Source organism: Nicrophorus vespilloides, unplaced genomic scaffold (genome assembly GCF_001412225.1).
Source record: "Nicrophorus vespilloides isolate i.1.1-1 unplaced genomic scaffold, Nicve_v1.0, whole genome shotgun sequence".
In the NCBI taxonomy this organism is placed as follows: domain Eukaryota; kingdom Metazoa; phylum Arthropoda; class Insecta; order Coleoptera; family Silphidae; genus Nicrophorus; species Nicrophorus vespilloides.
In genome coordinates this window covers 220,474-238,287 of record NW_017097429.1, presented here as the reverse complement: position 1 = coordinate 238,287, position 17,814 = coordinate 220,474, and the positions used below count along the sequence as shown (strand labels likewise).

The 17,814-nt window shown below is 39.7% G+C and overlaps 2 protein-coding genes across 2 annotated transcripts; one reads left to right on the top strand and one right to left on the bottom strand.

Annotated features, from left to right (window-relative positions):
* Nucleotides 1–1,649: 1,649 nt before the first annotated feature.
* LOC108560057 (protein dachsous) lies at nt 1,650–12,061 on the bottom strand. The gene is made up of 11 exons (XM_017917485.1): nt 12,056–12,061; nt 11,518–11,698; nt 10,968–11,450; nt 9,514–9,692; nt 9,040–9,450; nt 8,553–8,970; nt 8,290–8,490; nt 7,937–8,232; nt 6,810–7,869; nt 4,916–6,745; nt 1,650–4,852 (listed from the first exon to the last, which is right to left on the bottom strand). The coding sequence occupies exons 1-11, from the start codon at nt 12,059–12,061 to the stop codon at nt 1,797–1,799; spliced, it is 8,121 nt and encodes a 2,706-aa protein (XP_017772974.1). The 3' UTR covers nt 1,650–1,796.
* A 3,590-nt stretch (nt 12,062–15,651) lies between these two features.
* On the top strand, nt 15,652–17,542 carry LOC108560070 (facilitated trehalose transporter Tret1-like). Its single transcript, XM_017917505.1, has 2 exons — nt 15,652–15,729; nt 15,791–17,542. Exons 1-2 carry the CDS (start codon nt 15,690–15,692, stop codon nt 17,137–17,139), a joined length of 1,389 nt encoding a protein of 462 aa, XP_017772994.1. The 5' UTR covers nt 15,652–15,689; the 3' UTR covers nt 17,140–17,542.
* Nucleotides 17,543–17,814: the final 272 nt, after the last annotated feature.

The following is a 17,814-nucleotide window of genomic DNA, read 5'->3' as shown; positions in this document are numbered from 1 at the left end:
TTAATTTTGAAAACGAACATTATCAACCTTTTATTGAATAATAATAAATATTTTTTTAAATCAATTGCTTTTTTTTATAGAAAACTGATATTAATTAATTTTCATGCCAAATGAACACATCTGCTACTTTTAGAACTTAAAGATTTCACAGTTTTATGTATTTTATTTTAATATTGTTTGTTTTATTGTTTTTATATTGTGTTAAAATGTGACGACGAATGTGATGTTTTGAAACATATTTAGATATTGTTATTGTGAATTTTAGCAGAAAAAACTACTATAATTATTCTTGATATTGTGCAACACTAATTGTTATTTTAAGTTTTTTTTTAGACGAGAAAAATGCTCATTCCTCGCAGTTTTCTCTACTTCAACGAGGGAGGTGTTGTGTTCAACCATTATTATTGTAATTGTTATTATTAGTATAGTGTATTAACGAACTATAGACATCCAAAGCGTCTCTTAGTCGCATTATTATATAAACATTAGCATAAAGGAATCTCTATCGTGATTCCAGTTCGATAAACTTTAATATAAACAAAGGGGACCAAGCGTAAACATTCCCATCGATACTCCTATACCTTTATACCGAATTCAAGTCCTTATTATAAACACATAAAGATCGTTACATGTACAATCGTAATCGATCATCTTATTCATATAAACAAATGCATAGGAATTTGTCCCGGTCTTATAATAAACAAAACCACCGAGGCCGATTCCCGTGGGAACGCTTAGTCATCAATATAAACAAACCCTACTCCCGATCACAACTCCCACCCCGTATCAATAAGAATTAACTTTGTAAGTAGAATAACTATTTAGAATTAGTCTCAGTAAAACCCTCAAAGACTGACATAGTCTCAGTAAGATGTTAACATAATGAGAATGAGTCTCAGTAAAACGTTTATATGATGAGCATAGTCTCAGTAAAACCCTCAAAGACTGACATGGTCTCATAAAAACCTAAGACGAGCATAGTCTTAGATGAATCTTAAATCGACCAAGTAACGAATAAAGTTATGTAAAACCAATTGAATTATTTAATTCCCAACTACTGAGACTCCACAACGACAACACCAGACAATATTCCACTGTGTCCAGAATTCCATCCCTGGGACACGACAGTGGTATTCCTCTATAATATAATTATTGGTTGGAAATAATGAAAATACATTCAATAAATATTGTAAAAAACGTACAGTAAGTATATTTAGATTATAAAATACAATGTACAAAAATAGTTCGTAGAAATATACACAAAATTACAATTAAAAGAACAGTTTGTTTGTTTCAATAAAAAATATAAGTCTTATTTTGTTACAATATCTACATGTACAGAATAGAATATAAATGGACGCTACTCAAAAAAAGAATAATTTAATTAAAAAATAATAATCAAAAGAGAGACACACTAATGTACATGGGCATAAAGTAGTACATTAATAGTAGATGAAAAATAAAAGTAATAAGTGGAAGACATTTTAAAACAAATGCTCTTGCACTACTCGCATCGTCGATTGGAATTTATGGCTAAACATGGCATTTTTAATATAAACAATTACACTAGCGACTATATTTACATTATCAAAAATGAATATTTAAATGATAAATAAATAGAAGTGAAAGAATTAAGTAATTAGGTGTAATTTTCTTTTAACACAGCCGAAAAAGAATATATTGCATTTTTTTTGCTTTGTTTCGTCGTTTAAGTCAGTTAGTTAGGTTCGTCCTTTTTTGTTTTGTTTGTTTATCTTTAATGAATAATACTATAAGATAATTAATTTTTTAAGTCTTTAGATGCGCATTTCACTGTCTATGTTTTTGTTCCGCTGTGGGGCACGCACATGATGAGCGGTGGTCAAACCGGGTGTGACCAATGGTGAAATCGAAGGGCTTTTGGTGGCCAACGGTGAAAGGGACGGCGAGAAGCTCGGAGACATCGCTGCTGATCCGTGGTAAGCGGAGTTCGCGTCGTGACTAATTGGTGAACGGGGCAGAACATTCATTTGATTTAGATGATGGTTCGAACCACCTCTTGCATTCAGAACGGGTATGGAGCGCGGCGCAACGCTAGTAATCAATGGTGGCGGAACGTTTTTCACCTGGGAGTTCTTTGATTTGGCACTGGACCCACTGGCCCCAGATTGAACTGACACTGTGTCGTCCTTAAGGCGAGCGATTTCACTAAACACGTGCGCTAAGGGCTGGTACTGAGGGCCCCAGTCTAAAAGATAATCCCAATTATAACTACCGGCCAGTTCCTCCTCGCTGTGGACTATCGAACTCAATGAACCGTTCATCGAAGGTTGATGAGTCTGGGGCACCTCGTACGTACCTAATGTCATCACATGGTCCATCGTCACACCGACTGCATCGTCCGTGGAACTTGCACGATCACTGTTTGCAACGTCGTTCAGTTTTGCATAAAAATTAACTATGTCATTGTCGGTAGCCGTCTCCTCGTCAAAAATTAAACTATCTAATGGAACCTGGTTCAGTCTTGAGGTTTGAGGAACCGCAGCATTGTTCACTATACCCAAACGAGCTAAATACTCTTGAGTATTCCTCACGCTGACGTCTGAAAGATTATCATCATCGTCATTCTGTCTATGTATTCCTGAATCCCTTTGTAGTGGACCTTCGTTGATCATTCTAATCTCTTCATCGTCATTATCATCACCGTCTTCTGCCGAACCTCTTCCACTCGACCCAGATTGCTCACTGCCTGATAACTCAGAGGTAGTTGCAGCTCCCGAATTCGAACTTGCAGCAGCTCCATACGGAGGTATTTCATCATATTTAGGAGGAGCAAATTGAGCAGCGGCATTCGACCTAATTGGAATCGTATCGAAAGCGCTTGGATCGACATAATTATTTGTCGTAACAGTTTCCTGGCTCAAATTAGGTTTATTTACTTGTCTGTTTCTCTTATTTTTCATGTGCAAGAACACGAAAATCGCTCCGAAGGTCAAAATCAGCAGAATAACACCGATCAACAAACCTAATGCCCAATCAGTAATTCCAGAATTCGTAGATTTATTTATTGCCGAGTTCATTGTAAAATCGTTCGCGGAATTTACGGAAATTTCCACGGAAGATGAATTCGTCAAAGATTTTGGCCTGCCCGAACTCGCAGTTATGGTCAAACTTATTTTCTCGCCTAAAATTGCAGTTTCAATTTTCTTCTTTACCACAATGTCTCCCGTTGTTCGATTGATCTTCAAATAGGTATGTTGAGTTGATAATTGGTACACGACCCTTCCATCAGGTCCTTTGTCGCGATCTGTAGCTGTCACACGTCCAATAACATGACCAGCTGACAAATATTTAGTGCTGGATATGAAGAACTTGTAGAGGCGCTCAGTGAACTGTGGCGAGAATTCATCTCGGCTCTCGATCTCGATTCGTACCTTGACGTTCGAGAACTTGTCTCCGGCGTCTGACGCTTTGATAACAAATATATAACGATTTCTAACTTCATAATCGAATACGGCGTTAGTTCTCACTAATCCGGTACTAGCGTCGATCGAGAAGAGTTTCCATGCATCATCCACGTAAATGCTGTTGGACACTCCTACTATACTATAGTTTAATGTTCCAAATATTCCACGATCTAAATCTATTGCGTGAGCGGTAAATATGGTAGAACCAATTGGCTCATTCTCTCCAACAAACTCCAAGTACTCGGTGACGGGGAAATTCGGACCGTTGTCGTTGCAATCAATTAACTTAACAATGAAAGTGGTTAATGCGCAAAGCTGACCACCGTCACACGCTTGAATAACCAACGTATATTCAGTTAGTCCGATATCGTAGTCCAAACCACCTTCAATGATAATGTTACCGGAGTTGATGCCAAACAATCCTTCGTCATTGCCTGAAGTTATTTCATAAGTTACGTGACCATTTTCTCCTTCATCTCGATCAATAGCCGATACTTTTCCAACGACCGAGTTAATATCTTGATCTTCCTTAACTTCGACTTCGTAATTACCTTCTTCGAAAACAGGGATGTTATCATTAACGTCCAAAATCGTAAGGGTTATTCCAACACTCTCAGTTCCGGCTAATAATTTTAATAAATATTTATCTCTCGTCTCTCTGTCAAGCTTTTTCAACAGAACTAAATTCCCATAACTAATGTCAAAGTTTCCATCTTCGTTGCCTTCGACGATATAGTATACTAATTTGTCGTCAACTAATTGAAGCAGGTTAGAACCTAACGTGGCATTTTCGAATAATTCAAGTGAATAGTCCTTCTTGTAATCACCACTTTGACTACTCGAGCTGCCACTGAACTTGATCCTTACAACGGCGATAGAATGAAGACGAGGTTTCCCTTGATCTTCAGCTTTAACACTGATATATAAATTGTCTGCGGTAGATACGTTGCTTTGATTCACTTTCAGTATACCATCAAGTGCTCCAATGCTGAAGCCATGCACCGGATTGATTAAAGAATATTTGATGTTTGCGTTATCGCCGGTATCATCATCGGTTGCATTCAGAGCTAGTAAATCAATGATGTTGTTCGAATTACCACTGGGTATAGTCACTTCGTATGCAACTTGAGCGAACATAGGCTTGTTGTCATTAACGTCGGTAACTTTAATTGTTAACGTAGTTTTAGCTTCATGGGCCATATCGGATGCCATAATCATCAGACGGTATTCTTGTCGAAGCTCGTAATCCAAATGGCGCGTCAGGATAACCTTCCCACTGAATCTGTCTATGCTGAACGTCTGCAGAACCTCGTTGTCAGTTTCAGATGCAAAATCGTAGGTAAGAGCTGGGTTTGTATCCACATCATTTGCAGTAACCGTTGTCAAAACCGTTCCAACTTCGGTAGCTGAAATAGAAAAATATGTTTAATGAAAATGCCCTGCAATTATTTTTTTGTATATAGCAATACCTTCGGTTATAGTGATTATACTATGTGGAGGAAACGTGGGCTGGTTATCATTAATATCGATAACATTAATACGAATTCTTGCAGTACCAGTCATCTGTGGAACTCCCTCATCCGTGGCAATTACCGTTAATCTGTACGTCTCACGAATTTCTCTATCCAATACAATGTTTGTTACCAATCTTCCACTGAATGCAGGTTCAAATTTGAAAGTGTTATCGTGATTGCCGTCCACAATATGGTAAAGCACCTTTGAGTTTTGCGCTTCATCCGCATCATAAGCTTTGGTTTCCAGAACAAACGCCCCTTTAGAGTCGCCTTCAAACACCGAGGCCGTGTACTGCTGTTGCGTGAATTTTGGCGCATTGTCGTTTTGATCCAGCAAACGGATATTCACGTTGCAATAACCTCGAAGGTTTGGATTTCCTTCAGTGCGAGCACCAATGACTAAGTGAATCTCTTTGTGTAATTCATAATCTAAATATTTTGGATCTCTAACTTGTAATATGCCGTTTTCAGCATTAACAACAAATATATTCTCTTCGTTCCCGGTTCCGAAAAAGTAAACAATTTTCTGTCTGCGACCATCTGATCTGACAGCCGATACTTGGAGTACATCTCTAAATTGTTCCGTATTTTCCGTAAGGACGACATCATATGTCTCGTTTTGGAACTTTAGCTTTGGGAAGTTTTCCGGTATATCTCCAACGGTGATTTCTATAAGACCATTCGAACTTTGCGGTGGATTGCCTTTGTCCGTTGCGATAACATTCAGGTTTAAAATTTTACCATTTTCGCTGGCCAAACTCTGCGTGGCACTTAATATACCGGTATTTGGATTGATCTTGAATTTGCCGTACTCATCGTTTAGACTATACACAATCTCAGAGTTCGTTCCTATATCTAAATCTTTAGCGGAAACTCTCAGAAGAGATTGTCCTGGCTGGATGTAAGCTGGTACCTTTTCTTTGAACGGATACTGAGTAAATATTGGCTTATTATCATTAACATCTTCTATAACTATCTTCACGGTGACATTCTGTGATCTGGCGTTGTATTTCCCGCTGTCTGTTGCGACCACTTGAAAATTGTACTCGGCTTTAGTTTCCCGATCAAATAATCCCGCTGTAGTTATAATTCCCGTTTTATTATCGATCCTGAACAGCCATTGGCTCTCGTTTGCCAAGGAATAAATGATTTTTGCGTTGAATCCATTGTCCGCATCGGTTGCCTTTACTTTTAGAACTGAAGTATCAACGGGGACATCTTCATTAATATTCGCCGTATACAACATACTATCAAATTTAGGATCATTATCATTTAAATCCTCGACGTAAACGGTAATATTGCAGACGCCTTGCAACTGAGGTCTTCCTTTATCTTGGGCTATTATCGTTAGGTGATATCTGGCGTGGCTCTCGCGATCCAAAGATTTTGCACTTAGCTCTCCACTACTTGGATTGATGTTGAATTTATTGCCCACATTTCCACTTGTTATGCTATACGAGATTAAACCGTTACTACCCTTATCTGCATCACTTGCAACAACTGTATGAATTACGGCGGGGTTTCCATTTTCCGGAACCACAAGGCGATAACACGATTTCATCGTAAATTCAGGCGAATGGTCGTTAACATCGTCGACTGACACTCTTAATGTGGCCATATCGTAGTGGTTGCCGCGCGATGCGTCGAAGGCGTAAATGGGAATCGAATAGAATTCCTCGGTTTCTCGATCTAACGCTTTCTTCAGATTCACAACCCCCGAAAACTTATCGATTGCGAACGTGTCATCAGTCACACCGATGGGAATGTGAAATGTTAAATTACCCTCTGAAAATTAAAACAAAAATTAAATATTTAATCCATATTATATATTTTTTAGAATATAACTAACCTCGTCCATTCGACATACTCTGAGCAGAAACTTTTGTAACGTACGTCCCAACGGTAACATCTTCGGACACCCTGGCAGAATAAGTTGGACTCAAAAATCGGGGTGGGCTTTCCAAAGTGTCTTGCACTGCCAATTTGAAAGTTTCGTGCACATATTTTGATGGTATACCATGGTCCATAGCTGTGACATTAATTTGGAAAATTTTAACCGTACTCAACGGTTTTGCTAAAGTAATAATGCCGGTTTCGTATCCCATCGTAAAGGAACCATGTTCATTGCCATTAGAAATCATGTAGGTGACCTTGCCATTCTCATCATCATCCAAGTCAGTTGCTAATATTTGGCCAACTGGCATTCCTATTCCCAGCGATGAACTGAAGTATATCTTCGAATTGCTCGGCAACACAAATTTTGGCGCATTGTCGTTAACATCTCTCACTGATACAATCGCGGTAACAGCTGTAGATAGTCTCTCGGAAACGTTCAGGCATTGGTCGGTGGCTTGAACTATCAAGGTGTATTGCTTCAAACTTTCATAATCCAAGCTCTTCTTGACGAGTAGGTTTCCAGTTAACGGATCTATTTGAAAGCACCCGTCTTCTGGAAACTGCTTAAGCAGTTTGTATTTCAGGTTTCCGTTGCTACCAGAGTCCGCGTCATTCGCCGTGAAATTGAAAACACTAACGCCAACCATCACATCTTCATCCACTTGAATTTCAATTGGATCTTGTGACCAAACTGGGAAATTATCATTTACATCCAAAATATCGACACGCACTGTAACGGCACTACTTTGCGGATTGTTCATCGCACTTGTGTCCAATGCTGTGACCTCCAATCTGTACTCTGGTTGCAGTTCTCTGTCAAGTTTTCTTGCTACGACCAGGGATCCTGTTGAGCGATCAATATCAAATGCATCGGGAACAACATCGGAAATCGATGAATTTAACGTGTAAGTTATTTGCCCGCTGGAACTACCTAAGATGGCGTTTTCTTCGTTTGATGAATACGAGGTAACCACTGATCCCACCACATGTCCTATTTTAACATCTTCGCGAACCTAAAGCAAAACAAATAAAATAATTAAAATTAACTCTTTTAAATGTTTGATATATATACGAGCATACCTCGAACACTAGACTTGAGCTGGTAAACGTTGGTGTGTTATCATTAAGATCTAATACTTTTATACGTAATGTCCGGACTGTTTGTTTAGCAGGCATTCCACCATCCGTAGCAGCCACAGTTAAACGATAGATAGATCTTTCGTCGTGGTCCAAGTATGCGTTTGTTTTAATAACTCCCGTTGTAGGATCAATGGTAAAGACACCATCAGAATCCCTATTATTTAGTAACTTGTAGGTAATCGTGGAATTGTATCCTTTGTCAGCATCTATGGCTTTGACTCTAACAACTTCAGTGCCTGTTTGCAAATCAAATATATTAATTCCAATAAATCTAAAATGGTTTAATGACAAACCTTGAGGTTGTGCTTCTCGCACACTGACATCATCTTCTTGAGGATCGACTATGTCCGGAGCATTATCGTTAACATCCAACACTCTAATTTTTAAAGAAATTCGTGAATTTCTCACTGGTACGCCCATATCTTTGGCTTCAATTATCAAATCATAATATTCCTTCTGTTCCCTGTCTAGGAAATCCTTGGTGGTAATTTCTCCTGAAAATACAAATTTGAACGTTAAATATGACTATAGCTCGTTTTACATTTTTCTCAATTACCTGATATTGTGTTCATTTGAAAACTCGTATTTCCTGGTATGAGGAAATATCGTACGGTTGCGTTGTTTCCCATATCTTTGTCAGTAGCTTTAACTGTACCGACGTAGGCTCCTCTAGGTAAATTCTCCTCGACACCGAATTCATAATATTCCAATTCAAATTCGGGATCGTTGTCGTTTGCGTCGAGAACGGAGATGGTTACTTTAGTAGTTGCACTCTCTGTAGGTGTTCCATTGTCAGTCGCCACAACCGTTAAATCGTAGCGATCTTTCGATTCTCGGTCAAGAGTTCCACGCAGATACAGCCAACCACTGTTTGGAAATATCCCGAAGACCGAAGAATTCGAGGTATTTTGTAGGCGATAAGTTAAACGGGCATTATTTCCAATGTCGTTATCTACTGCCGTGACTTGCAGAATCTAAAATAAAAGAGAATTTAGTACTTCCTTCTATTATTCGCGATCTTTTTTCTGCTTTGCTTAACTAACCTGAGCATTGATGGAGAGAGTTTCTGGAACTTTGGCCTCGTATTCCGTTCGTTCAAAAACAGGTGCATTGTCGTTGACGTCCTGAACTTCAACGGTTACGGAAAGATTCGCGGACAGTGATGGAACTCCGGTGTCCGAGGCTGTAATTGTTAGTTTATGGCAACGCGTCGTTTCGTAATCCAAACGACGAGAGAGTTTCAGGTGGCCTGATTTAGGATCGATCTCGAATAATCCACCGCTCATCCCCACGATTTTATAACGGACAATGCCGTTTTTACCAGAGTCTTTATCCCGTGCCTGAGCCTCGTACAGTGTCGTTCCAATTTCGACATTCTCTGGAACCGAGATTCGAACCATGTTCGATTCGAATTCCGGCGTATTGTCATTAACGTCTTCGATTTCTATATTCACCTGCGATTTCATTCAGATCGTTAATAAACTTGCAATTGCTTATTGCTTTTTTCAAAATAATACCTGAGTATGTCCATATACTGGAGGGTCGCCGCTGTTGGCTTGGATATTCAGAAGGATGCTAGCTCTGTGTTCGTGATCCAGGGTGGCCGCAGTTCGAATCGTTCCAGAAATTGGATCGATTCGGAAATATCCATCGGGATCTCCCGAGTAGATGGAGTACCTGACTGAATAGTGATCACCTATTTATAAATGTGTTTCCATTAATTCCAAATAAAAATGAGCAATATGAGTAGCGGAATAGAGGCAAGTATCAAACGGTGACAGTAATTAATAATAAATAGTAAGAAAGAAAGTGAACTTCGTTTAAACTAATTTATTTACTAAACTAATTGGACCGGTGGATTGTAGGTAATGTGGGTAGGCCTGGTCTGGCTTTGTTTCCTGCACAGAAGCAGTTTATTGAAGTTAAATGGAACAAAAGAAGCCGTACAGGATAAAAGAAACTTATATAAATAAGGTCCGTCCGTCCGTTTGTGTTTGTGTGCGACGTCTGGGTATGAGTGCGGATAGTATTCTGGTTAATTAGCATGCGGTTGTCGAGGAGTCGACGTCGCCCGGGATTGAAGGAAACGGGGGCGGGCGGGGGTTGATTTGCATGCGAACCACATGTGAGTAGCGGCTCTGCTAAACCCTAGAAGGGACCCGAAAAACTATGGTCCAATTATTTTTGCGCGTTGAAAGGAAGAAGAAAAGAAGAACAAGAAGAATGAGACGGCGGCGACATTTCGGTAGTATGCTAAGTGAATGCTTCTCGGGGCATTGTTTTCCTGCCCCGATATGCGTCTCATGCCATTCCTTGACACACACGTATACACACATATGTATATACATATATATATGGGGACGAAGACAGAGAAAGAGAAAAAGAGCCACCAGCAGTACCGAAATTTCTTTTGACAGATTTTCTTTTAAATCTGAACGAACCTACCGCGCACATCATAATGCATAACAACATTTTCAATTGAAGATTTATCATTGATTAAATAATGGAATTTTGACGAGAAGTAGTAAAGTTAAGGATAAGTGAGGGTTGAATTTACGCTACTTCTTCTGACCGTTCTCGTTTCGTGGTTTTTTCTTTTTCGTTACTTTGTTTCGTTCCGTCTCTTTATTCAGGTATTCCCTTTGTGACTTGTTTGCGGGGCCCAGGTGTACCGCGAAACGACGAGTGACATCCAATTTATTGCATCGGTGAAAAGTTGCCGTTTGAAGCGGCGCAGAGACTCTCCCCAAACTGGAACTGGTCATGGGAGATTTCGGCTGCGACTCGCTCTCACAAACAGACATACACAAACACACACATACGATCGCACACAATTTAAGCAACATGGACAGACGGGAAGACTTTAATAAAAATGAATCTTCGCAAAAGGTTGTTGGTAGGTTGGTTGGATGGTTTGATCGGATTGGTTGGTTTAGTTTGGTTTCATCGTTGAAGCAGCATTTAAACTTACCCGAATTTCCTAATGCCGCCTGAACGGAGCCGACGAATGTGTTCTTCATTGCATCTTCTTTGACCCTGAACGTGTATCTGGCGTGCTGGAAAATCGGCGGCTTCTGGGCACTATCTATGACGCTAATGAAGACCTCGGCATCTGCCGATGATTTTAATCCGCCACCATCCGTTGCGGATATGTTCAGACGATGGTAAGGGGAGGAGCGTGAGGACAAGTGTCCTGGCCGAGTTACGAATATTTCCCCGGAATTTCTGTCGATGCGAAATAAATTCGCATCATTGCCGGCAACAATTTTGTATTCCAAAGAACCGTAGCGGCCTGAATCTGGATCGGTGGCCGCCACAATTACCACAGGAATTGACGCCGAAGCGGCAGCGCCTTCGCGCAAAGACACATTGTATTCGCGCGGATAAAAAGCCGGATGATTATCATTCACATCAGACACCTGAATTTTAACCATCGCCGTCGTACTTAACCCACCTAGAAAAGTCCAAGATAGCATGTCATGAATTCGCACGCCTCCTTCGAAGGTCCTAAACATTCTTACCTCGATCGGTGGCGACCACTGGGAACTCGTACACATTCCTGGTTTCGTAGTCGAGCGCCGAAGAGATGCAGATTTCTCCTGTACCGCTTCTAACTTCGAATTCCTTAAGTGTGGCGAAACCATCGCCCATCGTGTAATTAACCATAGCATTGACCCCGCAATCAGGATCAATCGCTGAAACCTGCAACAAGAAGCAGATAGCATATTTTAAATATAACTCTCATTTGAATTCAATTTCATTCCGTTTGCGCAAAACGCTCGATTCGCGTATGCGTGCATGTGTACAAGAGAGAGTGCAAGAGATATATTAGCGGAGTGCGACACATTGGAAGGCCCACGCTGCCGTCTATCGCTCTTCCATCTAGTGTATGACGGGTCAATAGCCTCGTGCACGTCGAAACCACGGACATTATACAACCAAGAAAAGCAAAAGGACAAACGAACGTACATACATAAACCAAGTGTATTTATGCTTAAGACGCTTTTAATTAGAATCACGACTAATTAAACTACTTCCGAAACAATAAACGCTTGTAACCAGCATCTTGCCTCTGGTGGAAATTTAAATCACAGTTGGTGTCATAAACTGCGCGACTGTGGTCAGCCTGAATTATTCCCAATTTACAAAATAAAGAACAAACAACAAACAACATTACATACGCTCCTTCTTAATTACATCACTATTCAATGAAGCAATTACTGTGTTCCATCAATATTCATGTTCAAACTCATAAAGGTTTCCAATTTGACATTTCAACATATTTGATGAATCAACTAATTTGATTGGTGATCAATAATGACAATTTGCTATATTGAAATAAATGGCAAAAGGAAAATTATTAGACGAATGTTAATCATTTTATGAACTTTTGAATTCAAATAAAACCTAAGAAATGTAGAAACTGAAATACTTTTGATAGGTAATCGGAGTAAGTGCTAATACTGTATTGTCTGATTTCCCATTTTTGGAAATGCTTCTCATAGGAGATGCAAATTCTTCACTGCTTCGGACATTTCGTTCAGCATTCTTTTTCTTTCAACTCTTCAGTGTCCTCTTGGAGTTGTGTGTGTGTGTAAACTCGTTGATGTTGAATTATTTTCGGTTTCGGTTTATATTTAAATGAGAGATGCGCGCGCCCGATAGCACCGACCGAAGAGAAGAAGAGAAATGCCGTCGTCGTCCATTGCCCGGCTCTCTCCTCCTCGTCCTCCTCTTCTTCATCCTTCTTGATGCTCTCGCATAGCCTCGCGTTCGGTCAATCGACGGATCTCTAATAAATCTATATAAAGTCTCATATATCCAAGTGCGAACAGCTAAACATACAAACGAATTGGTCGAGAAAGAAAGGAAAGAGGAGGATAAAAGAGAAGAAGAAGTAAAAGAAATGTTTAAATATATATAGGTATAAGAATTTGGATGCCGGACCGTTACGAAATGTGAGCGTTCACGTTTTACAATGTTTTACATTTTTTAAAGCAAAATAATGAAGGAATTTCGGCGGACGAAGGGATGCGCAATAAAGTTTAGGTCGAGTCCAATGAAGGATTAGGTATTTAAGGTGGCGGAAGGCGGAATGCGGCCGGCGATCGGAAGGTACTCTTTTTTTTTCGTGTATTTCTCAGTTTTTGTTCCCTTCTTTCCCTTTTTTTTCCCTTCTTTCTTTCTCCGGAGTCGCGAAATTTATTATCGTTATCGGTTCCGATTTGCTCGAGGCGGGTGTAATGATGTGCGTGATTGCGTCGAAACGGGGGTGTGTCTGCACGGTAGCTGTTGCCCCGGAGCGCACACGAGGTGCGCTCACCAACAACTACAACCTACCCGGATCTTCGCTCGCTTTTCCTTCTTCCTTCCTTCGGACCATATTCCCGTTTTCGACTTTCAGATAGAAGCAGGATGACCGCGCGCGTTGCCTATCATCATCATCTGAACCACCGTCATCACCATCATCATCGTGATGGAGATCATCACTGGGACTCCTCTCTTTTCGCCACAACAGACGGATCATTTTCATAACTGGTTCTGACCGTGGTGCGCTCTCCGCAAAGAGAAGAGCAGAGATCAGCACGCAACGCGAAACCAGGACACCGGGGCTCTCTCAACCATCACTCTCTCAACCTATTCGAGAGAGAGAGAGACAGAAAAAGACAGAGAAAGAGTCCGTAAAGCCGCTTTCGCTTTTCATCATCAAATTTTACTTTTGCCGAAATTAATTGCGAGTGCGGAAAACTCCCCGACGTAATTCCCGTCGCATAGATAGATACAAAACGTACAAATATTTACCGAATCTCTCCTCCTCGTATACAAAAGACAAAAAATAAAGACCATTGTATACTTTTGATAACGTCTCTCTTAAATCATCTATATTTAGCGCAACTATAAAACGATTAACTTTTACGAGAACCGAATGTACGCAATGACCTCAACACACCATCAATACAATTACGCAAACAATTAACAACAGTCCTAACAACCGAAAGAATATTATCATCGCTTCGAAAATGCGAACGGTTTCATCCCTTTCATATTTGTAACTATTATGTTGTTGTCTAGTAGACACATCAAACTTGAATAATATTTGTGTTAATTTTATAAAATAAATATATTTTATACACTAATTTCATCATGACATCAAGCAAACAAGACTACTTAGCCGTATTATAAACATGCACAAATATACCAGCACAACATCTGTAATGTTATGAGTTATTATAATTTACATTCAATATCAATATAATTTTACTACAGTTTCTATTATATTGGAAGTTCTGACTTTATGACCATGACCTTAAATTGTGTACATTATGTGAAATTAAGTGTTTACAAGATTTGCTACTCTAGAAAATTGTATGCTTTTAATATAAGTGTCATTCAAAATGGCAAAGGAAGCCGGTTACCAATTCAAGTACCGAACTACTGATTTATTAGAAAAAGTTGTATGTTACATAATTATATGTATATTATTAAGCACGGTAACGATGCTTAATAAAGAGTGGTTAATTTTATGTGAAACATAAATTATTAGATATTTGCGAAGGGTACAAAAATGATGCGACGAAGAATATAAAGAAGCACACTCACGGTCGGTCGGGAGAACAAGATTTAAGGATCTTTCGTAACCGCGTTGTATTTATTTTTACTGCCGGCATTTTTAGTACCTTTTTTATTTATTACACGGCGTCCACGGCGTTGTTACTTTATTTATATATTTTTTATACGCTTTTTGGTGAATTTATATATTATTACTACTATTTTTTCTTATTATTATTATTCCTATCATCCTCGTTTTATATTGAAAACAATAAGTCAAAAATGGAGAACGATCGTCGTCATCGTTTTTCGGACCACGAAAAGAGAAGAGATGACACTAAAACGAAGGTAACACAAATCAAGTATCCGCCTTGACTAGGACAGTAAATCATTCAGAATTATCTCCACTATAAAATCGAGGAAAGTGTGTATGCACATAGGAAAACAGTTTAGTTAAATTTATTGGACTCCTTTAAATTTTTAATTGAGTTGCCGTAACCGTTGAAAATTTTCCTCTCCTTTTGGGTCCCTGTAATATGTAAAGTGGATGGTAATGCGTGCATGCATTCCCAGTTTCGGGTATAAGTTTTGCGCCCCAAAACCTTATTCAAATTGGACAACCCGGTCCGCAATAAATCTCGCTCTCCGTTTGCTTTATTATTTCGCTTCTCTCCAAACTCTTTGCTTTATTTATATTTTATCTTTTTTGTCCGTATTCTTCTCTTCCTTTTCGTCCATCCCGTGAATTTTTCTAACAAAGACGTAATAATTTTAGTTGGTGCCGTTTAAGGTTTCTCGTTCGAAAAATAAAAGGACACCAGGGGAAAAGAACAGAATGCTGTAAATCAGGACGTAATCAATTATTGCGAGCTCTCTCCAGCGCGTTCGCATCCTGTGCCATCCTTTTCTCTCGTAAATTATTGCTAATATTCTTTAAACAGAACTCTTTTTTTTTATATATTATAACAAAAGCATGCACTTTCCTTATCTGCCTAGAGATAACAGGCAAGATTTTCGCACACACGCTTTTCCCCCCGAAATTAAAAATGGACAGGATAAAAAGGCGCGATCTAAAGGATCGGTAGCGCAGTCGAAAGTTCGAGGCGTCCCAAAATTGAAGAAAGCGTAACATCACCGCCCAAAGATGGCTAACAGGATCGTACAATTCTTAGCTATGGTCTCAGGTATGGCTTTTACAAATTAAATTAATAAATGTGTTTATAATTTGCTTTCATCGATGTTTAGGTTCGTTCCTGCCTTTAACGTGCGGGATCAATTTGGGTTGGCCGTCACCGTTTCTGCCAAAACTGCAGGAACCTGACTCGCAGATCCCTATGAACAGTGATGAAGCTTCTTGGGTGGCTGTTATGCCTCTAATTGGAGGACCTTTCGGAGCTTTCTTAGGCGCTTTATTAGTCGACAAGTTGGGTCGCAAAAATCTTTTGCTGACCCAGGGCCCTCTAATAGCACTCTCGTTTCTGATCATGGCGTTCTTCAATAATATTTGGGTCCTCTGCGTAATCCGATTCATTGTTGGTTCGGCGGAGGGAGCCATCTACACAGCGTTGCCCATTTATTACGGGGAAATCGCCGATCCGAAGATACGAGGAATATTAGGAAGTTCGCTCGCAGTTTCGGCGTTGATGGGTAACTTATTAATCAACGTAATTGGTAGTTACCTATCGCTGTTCTGGAGCTCGATCATCAGTGGAGGATTTGCTTTAATTCACTTTTTCACGTTCGTGTGGATGCCGGAGAGTCCTTACTTCCTAATTAAGAAAGGATTGCTGGAGGAAGCTAAAGCTAGCCTCACCAAATTGAGGGGCGAATTCGATACGAAAGAGTTCGATGAGATTAAGAATGCTGTTAAGAGGCAAGAGGCGTGCGAAAAGTCAAAGTTTTTGGATCTGGTCACGGTGAAAAGTAATAGGAAAGCAATGGGAATCTTCATCATCCTCACTTTAACCAACAAGGTAACTGGTATGACCCCGGTTATGTTCTATACCGTAAAGATCTTCACTGAAGCCGATGGTATTTTGGATCCGGTATCTTCGGTCTTCAGCTTCAACATGGTCGGATTGATCGGCACCATTCTGGCTTTGTTCATTATAGATAGGTTCGGAAGGAGACCGTTAATGTTGTTCTCCGCTTTCGGATGCTGCTTCGCGCTTCTTGGAGAGGCAATATTCTTCATGATCAAAATATACCTAGAGGAATACTTGGAGTACGTTCAGTGGTTACCACTCGTGAGTCTGATGGCTTTCAATTTAATCTTCTGCTTGGGGTTGGCCTTCGGTCCGGTCCTATTCTTATCGGAACTATTTCCAACTTCCGTAAAAGCTAACGCTCTGGGTGCTGCAGAGACCATTTCCGTCACGTTGGGGACTGCAATCTCTAAAATATTTCACTACCTGACCGACGCTTACGGCATGGTAGTACCCTTCTGGTCTTTCGCCGTCTGCACAGCCTTGGCCGGTTACCTCATCTTCCTTGTCGTACCAGAGACGAAGGGCAAAACTCTTGAGGAGATTCAGCTGGACCTAATCGGACAGCGCGATGATGAGCATAGGGAGAAGCAGGGGCAGAAAGTTTAATGAGTGTGTGAGTTAGTGTGTCCCGTGTAAATAAATAATGTTAATTATAATTTTAGTGATATGTAAAGTGTGTTATAATGAGAGGTGTTACGTTGATGGATGTTGGTAATAAAGTAAACGGTCACATCTCAATCCCGGGGCCGTTTGCTCTCGCGCTATTTAGGACCGAGACGATGTTAAGTGCCTGGACTTGTTTAGATAACGTCCCCGTGTTCGGTCGCTCTCTCTAAAGTCCCCCACAAAAGCTGTCCTCTTTTTATATATATATATACATACATATATACGTATATATATATTTACTTTGTCCCCCCGTATCAAATTAAGAGAAAAAGAAAAAAAATGAAACCGAAGATAGATACACCGACACTTAAAACAACCTCAATCTTAATCTCAATGCATGTACCTTGTCTCTTTACTTTTTTATATACATATTGTTTCAATAAACTTCGTTTTTTATATTGTGAAACAATTATTTCAACTTCCTTTATCATCCTTATTATTATTACAATTGACTGTTCTTTTTTATACTTTATACCAATCTTCTTGAAGTGGCCAAGTGTGCTTAACGAAAGAGATTGCAAGTTGCACAAAAAGCAATATATTTTATTTCAGAAAATCAGCAAATGCATTTATTAAATTTGCATTTATATATATTCCACAAATTGTCTTATAAAA